Source organism: Danio rerio, chromosome 5 (assembly GCF_049306965.1).
Source record: "Danio rerio strain Tuebingen ecotype United States chromosome 5, GRCz12tu, whole genome shotgun sequence".
Classification (NCBI taxonomy): domain Eukaryota; kingdom Metazoa; phylum Chordata; class Actinopteri; order Cypriniformes; family Danionidae; genus Danio; species Danio rerio.
The window spans coordinates 10,130,675-10,140,087 of record NC_133180.1 but is presented as its reverse complement, the minus strand read 5'-3'; the positions used below and the strand labels follow the sequence as shown (position 1 = coordinate 10,140,087).

Here is a 9,413-nt window from a genome sequence, read left to right as displayed (position 1 = left end):
ATCATTTAATAGCTAGGCCTATCTGATATTAAGGCACAGATATACCAGGGTGACAATTGACACCCTGAGGAAATGCATTTCCAGCACTGGCAACCAAGTGTATTAAATTATAAATCAGTTTTCTCAACCAATTTACAGCAGAGGCGCATCACTGACATAAAAATACCCCAGCAAACATAATTATCCCCTAAAGTTCTCATTTGGTTCCTGTTTGGTTGTTTATATATATATATATATATATATATATATATATATATATATATATATATATATATATATATGTATATATATATATATATATATATGTGTGTGTGTGTGTGTGTGTGTGTGTGTGTGTGTGTGTGTGTGTGTATTGGGAACCAAATAAGAACATTGTGTGAACGTTCTCTATAGATTATTTTTGGTAACCAAAATATAACCTTCCCAGATCGTACTCTGCAGCTTATTCGATGGTTATTTTTATTTTCAACAGAAAACTATTCCAGAACGTTCCCCTCAATGTTTATTTAGATTTTATTTTCATAACCTTGAGAGAACCTGTAGGTTATGTTTCCTGTAGGTTAATTTTAGGATTTATTTAATAACCAGGAGAACCTTCTCAGAATGTTTCCTGTAGGTTATTCATTCATTCATTCATTCATTCATTCATTCATTCATTCATTCAATCATTCATTCATTCATTCAATCATTCATTCAATAATTCATTCATTCATTCATTTATTTTCTTTTCGGGTTAGTCCCTTTATTAATCTGGGGTCACCACAGTGGAATGAAGTTCGAACCAGCGACCTTCTTGCTTTGCGGCAAAAGCACTACCTATACTGCGCCACCGCGACGCTCCCTGTAGGTTATTTGTGGGTTTTATTTTCGTAACATAGAGAAAACCTTCTCAGAATGTTCTATGTAGGATATTTTCATGTTTTATTTTATATCCAATAGAGAATTTTCCCAGAATGTTCCCTGTATGTTATTTTCACACATAGTTTAATAACTAAAATAGAACCTTCCCAGAACGTTCCATATAGGTTATTTTTTTATTTTCAAAACCTAGACAACCTTCCCAGATCCTTTTCTGTAGGTTTTTTTTTTTTTTTTTCAAATGACAAAATTATAGTAACACACAAACACACACGTTTGTTTTTATATTATGTTTTTATTTTGTTTCTGGACTTTAAATCTGTAATAGAATTTGATGATTTATTATTTTATTTTAAAATATTTAGTAATGCAATTTACATAATATAATAAGTATGTGTCGTTGACGTCGACTGTATCACGTGAATAATTCAAACTAATGACGGGCAGCTGGAACTCTACACAGAAGACCTGTCACTCACACTCCAGCTTCTTGACGTGGTCGTCCAGCTGTGCTAATCAGGTAGGTTTATAAATTTTCATTTGTTTTCGGTCATTTTTGAGGACTTTGTCAAAATCCTTGTGAATTTGTCCATTAAACCTAAATTATTGTACTGAATGTAGAAGGAGATTATTCAGATTATACAGTACTTGCTATTTAAAAACAAATGGTTATAACGGTCAACTCGCTGCTTCTAAAACCCCACAAATCTATTAACTTAAATAAATTTACAGTCATAATGGTGTTAGCTTGATTTATTGTTGAACTGCTCCTCATCGAAACCTTCGAGGTGGCCATATGAGCTGGTATATTGCAGAATGATAACGCAGGTACAATAACGTTATCTTTATCAATAAATGCACTGACATTTTACCAAGTTGGCTCAGATATTCAGAAATGTGCTTTTTACAAAGGCTAAACAGAGAATATTAGCATGTAATTAACGTCATCTCTTTTTGTAGGCAAGGTCTAGGCTTTTGTAACAAGCTGGGAGAAGAGACTCATTGGCCTTGTATGTATTGTTTTTACACACACTGACACATACACGTTGACTATGTGGTTTATAAGAAACAAGACAGAAATTAAACTTCATGAATTTTATTTGTAGTCCTTAATACAGCACACTTCCTAATAACCCCTCCTCCAGATCTCAAACCCTAGAAAGTGGCAAATGCTGCTATTTAATTGTAACCCCAGGCAGCTGAAGAAAAAGGCAAACTAATATCAAGAATTAAACTCAAACTAGAACCTCTGATTAACAATCAAACCTTTATTAATTTGATCACATCATGAACGATAAACTAATTTGAAAAAACAGATGCATCTGGGATTACAGCCTCCAGTGCACTTGAAGCTGGGTTCACACAACTTGTAATTGCAGAAGATAAGATACAAAGGCACTGGGGAAAAATATACAGTACGCCAGTTTTACATCAAGATCAATCACAAAGGAAGTCTCGCATGTCCCATTTACAAGCATTATTCAATGATATTGCAGAGCACCTGAACATAGTTAGTAACTGTAGATAGTAAAACTAGAATAGTAAAGTTCATAGACAAACGTTATGGTGTCTTGAGAAAGTCTAGTCTGAAAGTTTGAAGTCATTTCAAAGCTTAAATGACTGAAGTAGTTTGTGAAGTTTGAAGCAGCTGGCAGAGAGAGATCCCTACATATATATTAGCCGCTTTCTAGTATGGATTGGCATGTTTCTTGATAGGGGGTTCTGAGTGGTTGCTAAGGTGTTGCTAGGTAGTTATTAGGGTCTTCTGAGTGATTGCTAGGCAGTTGCTTAGGCATTGCTAGGTTGTTGTTACGGCATTGCTAGGTGGTTGCTATGGTATACTTATTGGTTGCTAAGGCGTTGCTAGGTGGTTGCTAAGGTGACGAGGTCATTGTTAGAGTGTTCTGAGTGGTTGCTAGGCAGTTGCTAAGGCATTGCTTGGTGGTTATTAGGGTCTTCTAAGTGGATGCTAGGCAATTGCTTAGGCATTGCTAAGTCATTGTTACCATGTTGCTAGGCGGTTGCTAGAGTGTTCTGGGTGGTTGCTAAAGCACTGCTGGGTGGTTGTTAGGTGGTTATTAGGGTCTTCTAAGTGGATGCTAGGCAGTTGCTTAGGCATTGCTAGGTCGTTGTTACCACGTTGCTAGGCGGTTGCTAAAGTGTTCTAGGTTGTTGCTGGGGTGTTTCAAGTGGTTTCTAGGTGGTTGCTAAGGTGTTGCTAGGTGGTTGCTCAGGTGTTGCTAGGTGGTTGTTAGGGTATTCTGAGTTGTTGTGTGTGTTACTACGCAGTTGCTAATATAAATTATTCTATATAAATATAAATTAAATATATAAATATATAAGTTGTAGTATGAATTAACATGTTGTTAGCATGAATTTGATCAGAATTAGCATGTTGCTAGTATGAGTAGTATGTTAGTATATTTCTAGTATGGATTGGTTTGTTATTATTTCCAATGTAAAGTCAATGGCAGTTTTTTATAATGAAGGTCGCTAGGGTGCCGTAAGTGGTTGCTAGGGTGTGACTAGTAAGATGAAAAGTGATCAGTGATTGGCAGATTGGTAGTGTGAGTTAAATGAGTGTAACCTTATGTCTGTTTGACAGTCTAGTGCAAAGTTATGAGGTCACAAAGTTTGGTCCAATGTTCAGTCAATGGGACTTCTCAGAGTTTTCCAGGTCAGTTTTTGGAAAACCGTAAGTCGATTCAGTTGGAAAAGATATAGCAACTTAATTCAGTATAGTTTGAAGGTTTGGAGGTAGTTTGGTGGTTTTAGTATGAACAGTCTAGTAGAAAATGCGTTAATACAGTAAATTAGTCGAAGAAGTAGAAGAATAACAAGTTTATGTAGTATAACAGTGTGTTGGATTTCTCAAGCCAATATAATAATCAAATGATACATTTTTGAATTTAGATTTTTTTTTTTTAAAGTTGGATGCTAATTGTATAATCAGATTTAATGATGCATGCTAAGCTAAATTTCTCCCTCCAGACACAGAGATTGGCTGAATGGATTCAAAAATGGTAAAACTAAACTGTTTAGGTCTAGGGGAGCTGTAAAACAAGCCTATTTTAAAAAGTGGAGTGTTCCTTTAAAAGTGCATATTAGAAGCTAAAGTTTACCTATTAGTACCTAAAATACAAAAGTGTTAAGTACTATCATGGACCCTTTAGGGACAAATATGTAACTTCTGGAAAAGTATATTCATATTAACTCTAGCAATATCTGTAAATCACTCTTTCTTGCTTTTCCTCTTTGATCTAAAGCAGCAGCGCATGATGAAGAATTTGGCCATTTTAAAGCAGATGTAGAGGACTAGAGTCAGGACAGTGGTAAGAAAAGCGAACACATCCAGACAGTGGTACTGATACCAGGTCAGGTTGTGGGCCTCCACACGCAGGTGTTTTGCACCTTTATTGCGCATGACGAACTCAATCCAGAACACAGACTCATCTAAAGGCTTCATTGGTCTGTCGTGATGAATCCTGGACAAACGCATTGCATTCTCTTTATACCTGTGGAGAAACAGAGCATCTTAGTCCAGAGATCTGCAGTATTATGCACTGATAACAGTGTAAATCAGATCATATGAGTGACTTACGAAGGGTCATTAATGACTGTATTGAGTTTGTCTACCAGTTCTTGTGGCTGCATGCTCTTAATGCTGTCTACTACAACAGCAGCACCTCTGGTGGTCATATGAACCATATTATCAGGCTGGTCACCAAACAAGGGGATGCCGACCATCGGGACACCATGATATATGGCCTCATATACGCCATTGGTGCCCCCGTGAGTGATGAACGCTCTGGTTTTGGGGTGGCCTGATTGAGAAAAAACGTTTAATTTGTCAATGAAGTAACTTACAAAGTAGATCAACAGACAGTGGTGAAATGACCAAAAAATCATAATCAAGTAAAAGTACAGAGAGTGTGTTGAGGTTAGTCTGTCTGTGATGCATGATTGGATTCTACTTAGTCTACTTGGCCTAGTCACAAATGTTAATACAAACCCAGTAAATCATTCTGAGGCATCCACTTATAGATTCTAGTGTTTTCACCAAGAGTATCTGGTTTCTCTCCACCGTATCGCCACAAGACCTGCAACACAGTTACACAAACACTCTCAACTGATCATTGCAATGAATAAGAGATTACAGACAAACACATGTGAATATTTAACATGACTTTATTTCATTTCAGTCCATTTATTTAGAAGCAGTGTTTAATCCTTAATGATACTTGCAAGTAAAGACTGCACTGTAGGGATAATCTCTTACCTTCTGAGGTATCTGTGCCAGTGCTGAGGCGATTCTATTGCTCATCTCTTTGGGCACTTTGTCTATCATAGACCCCAGTGTGAAGACCACGATCCCATCATCCCCTGAGCTCTGCACAAACTCTTCCATGTCCTGCACAACAACAAAAACACTTAAACTAAAGGTGTTTAAAGTAATTCCACATATTTATGAACAGTTTGTAATATGCTGGGACATGTACATCCCCAAATCAGAAAAATTGGGACAAATAAAAAAGAAAGTCTGATTTGTAAATTTACTTTGACTTATTTAATTGTAGACAATACAACAAAAATGTGTTCCTCAAGATATTTAAAGGATTTTTCAAAATAAGCACCTATTCCAATTCTTGCAACACATTTAAAAAAAGTTGTATCAGTAGACCATTTACCACTTCATAATGTTGCGATTCCTTTTCACAACACTTAAAAGGCATTTAGGGACTGAAGACACTAAGTGATGAAATGTTTCAGGTGTCATTTTGTCCCATTCATTCTGCAAACAAGTCTTAAGGTGAGCTACAGTACGGGGTATTCACTGTTGCATTTGCGCTTCAAAATGCGGCACACATTCTCTGTTGGAGACAGGTCAGGGCAGCAGGCAGGCCAGTCAAGTACCTGTATCTCTTCCTCTGCAGCCAGGACTTTGTAATGTGTACAGAATGTGGTTTTTCGTTGTCTTGTTAAAATATACATGGGCATCCCTGGAAAAGAAGGCAGCATGTTGTGCTCCAAAATCTCTATGTGCTTTTCAGCATTAGTGGTGCCATCACAGAAGTGCAAGTTACCTTTGCCAAGGGCACTGACACAAGCCCATACCCTGACTGACCTTGGCTTTTGGACTTGTTGCTGGTAACAGTCTGGATGATCCTTTTCTTCTTTGGCCCAGAGCACACAGCATCCATTTCTTCCAAAAAAAAAAAAAACCCTAAAATAATAATTCATCTGGCTACACGTTTCCACTTTGTGATGGTTCATCCCAGATGCGTCCGAGCCCAGAGAAGTCGACAGCACTTCTGGACACTGTTAACCTAGGGATTCCTTTCAATACAGAACAGTTTTAACTGACATTTGTGGATGTAACTACGTATTGTGGTACTTGACAAAGGTTTGCCAAAGTAGTCCTGAGCCCATGTGGTGATATTGCTTATAGATAATGACGATTCTTGGTGCAGTGCCACCTGAGAGATAGGAGATCGCGGTAGTTTAGCTTTGGCATGCGCCATTGTCCTTTACTTATTGAAATTCCCCCAGAGTCCTTGAATCTCTTAATTATGTTATGCACTGTTGAAGGTGAAATATCCAAATGTTTTCCTATCTTTCTTTAAGGAACATTGTTTTTAACATTTCAATAATTTTCTCACATATTATCCTTGGCCTATTTTTGCTTCTAAAGGAGTAGACCTTTTTTGGATGCTGCTTTTATACTTTACCAAATCATAACTATAATATGATATCAGAGGTCGCGTTTACCGAATATTTTCCGTCATTGACGGATTTTCTTCAGCAGTGACGGAAAAATCTGAAGGTGACTCACTCCTGTCCAGCTGATGGCGATTGTGCTTGTTTTGTCTGCTTTTGTAACCGCTGCGTAGTTGCAAAAACAGACAAACCTGATAACACTCCCGTTTTTCCCGGGAGTCTCCCGTATTTCAGACCCATTTCTCACATTGTTCTATCTCCCTGAAAACTCCCCCCCCCCCACTCTTCAGCTTTTTGGTACAGTCCCCATGCGCACCGAACACAACATGCAACCGTCTCCATACCTGCTTTGCGCCTTTCAGTTCATGCGCACCACACCTACCCCTCCCGCTCTTCACTAGCTTAAGTGGCTCTAGTAATTCTGGTCTCCAGTGTTGCAGCAGAACACTTCAGCCTCCAAAACAAAATTAAAACTATCAGAAGTCGACTTTCCAAGGCAAAGATGCAGAATTTAATGACAATTGCCTCTGCATCAGTTTCTCTTGATGCGTTTGATTACGCACAGGCAAGCACCCAGTTCAGGTCGACATAGAAGAAAGATATGAGTTTTTGTTCGTTTGTCAAATAAATAAATAAATAAATAAATAAATAAATAAATAAATAATTTAGCCTATATGCTCATTGTGCAAGTTCATTATTAAAATATAAATGAAAAACGCGATTAGAAAATATGCAAATTAAATGACAGTCAATAACAGGTTATGACGGAATTTTTACAACCCTCTCCGTCAAAATGGACAGTGAGAAAGTCTAACACGGCCTCTGATATATATATATATATATATATATATATATATATATATATATATATATATATATATATATATATATATATATATATATATCAGAAACCGCGTTAGACTTTCTCACTGTCCATTTTGGCGGACATTTTGATTATATATATATATATATATATATATATATATATATATATATATATATATATATATATATATTCCATTTTGTCCATTTTGATATATATATATGTCAAATCACATCATTATTTAACCAATTTACCTGATTACTCGCTCTAAAATGCTCCTGTACCTTTTTTGAAATGTGTTGCAAAACCAAAATTGGAATACGGGTTTATTTTGAAATAATATATAAAATCATGAGGAACACATTAAACAATGTTTGTTGTATAAGTCAAAGTAAATTTAGAAATCACTACTTTATTTTTTATTTATGATTTTCACACTGTTCAAACCTTTTCTAAATTAGGTTTGTAGAATATACTGCCGTTTGAATGCTGCTGGTAAAATAAAGATGGATGAAATGAAATGAAATATTAAAGTAATAATACTATTGGTCAGAAATTGATTTTTTTTTAAGTTTTATGTTTAAAATTTTACCCAAACAGCAAAGTACGATTCAAGAACAAATGACCCTCATGAGGTGTTGTTGTTTTTCAATAAAATTGGTTAAGAAATACTGAGTTTAATGAACATGATTCATTCAGACCATCACAATAACATTGTGACTCCCTCACCGAACATTACTTTCAGTCAAATAATGAACTTTTCTTGTACTTGTAGGCTTGCTTTTTACCAACAAATTAATCTTTGAATGAATGTTAAAAACACAGACACACCTTGGGTAATGGCTTGGCAGGGGTGCAGTGAAGCCCTCCGATATATTTGAAGTTGGGCACGAATGGCCGTGGAAACTCAAAATCCCAGTAGGTTCTGATTAACCAGATATCAGCTCTACCCATCATCTCACAATAGGAAGTGGACCGTCCTGAAATGAAGTGTGTTTGATAGTATGTAAAAAAACTACTTCCCTTAAGATATTTTTGCAAATTCCCTTCTACAGATTTATTAAAACTGTCATTTTTTTATTAATAATATGCATTGCTAAGGTCTGTTTTTCTCATTTATGCTGCTTTCAGATGATGTATGAATATCAATTGTGTTTGATTAGCTAAAGGAACATACCAAAAAAACCTTCATCTGGTGACTTGAAATATATCTTACATTCTGTAATAACTATTTTTTGAGCAGGCCAGTTAATTATTATTTGAAAGCTTCATGTTACTCACCAAAATATTCTGTGTAATAGTTGTCAAATCTTCTCCATATTAGTCTGGACAAAGTGTCTTGAGAAAGGTAGAAGAGCATATTGAAGATTCGCTCAGTAAAGCTCATCCTGTCTGTGAGTTTACTCATGGCTCCAGGAACATATGATGGTGGAGCTGGTATCTGACCACACATGCGCTCTGCTGCATGAGCAACGGAGAATCTGAATGTGTAAACCAAGGGAACATTCAGCTCTTCAGCCATAATATCACTACATGGGTACATTGGATCTGACAGGACAACGTCAAACTTTCCTTTCTTCAATTTGTCCATCAACTCTGGAGATTTCAGAATGCCGTCACAGTAGGACAAACTCATATCCTGATGTTGGGAACCAAGGTTGAAGAATTTCATTTGAATCTCCAGAAAACTTGAATTGTCCATCTCAAATACTGAGAAACGCATAAGTTCATCAAAGAAATCTTGCATGTCCTGTGCAGATTTGGACACACTGAAGTGCTGGTAGGAGAAGCGATCCGATTCTTTGGCTTTCATGAAGAGTGCGCCATCAGGAACCAGCACTGTAACATTATGTCCCCTGTCCAATAAAGTGTCCAACACAATCTTCAGATTAATCCAGTGGCTGCCCTCAGTATACCAGACTAATATATTCCCACATTGTCCAGCGCTGAACACAGTGAGCAGAGAAAGAAAACAGACCACGAGTCTCATGATTGCAAATGGCAGAGTATGAGA

The 9,413-nt window shown here is 36.6% G+C and overlaps 1 protein-coding gene across 1 annotated transcript; it reads right to left on the bottom strand.

Annotated features, from left to right (window-relative positions):
- Positions 1-4,015: 4,015 nt before the first annotated feature.
- On the bottom strand, positions 4,016-9,413 carry ugt2b5 (UDP glucuronosyltransferase 2 family, polypeptide B5). Its single transcript, NM_001177345.2, is given in 6 exon segments — positions 4,016-4,373; positions 4,460-4,682; positions 4,871-4,958; positions 5,138-5,269; positions 8,231-8,379; positions 8,681-9,413. Coding segments are annotated over 6 exon segments (1,584 nt in total). The 5' UTR covers positions 9,390-9,413; the 3' UTR covers positions 4,016-4,090.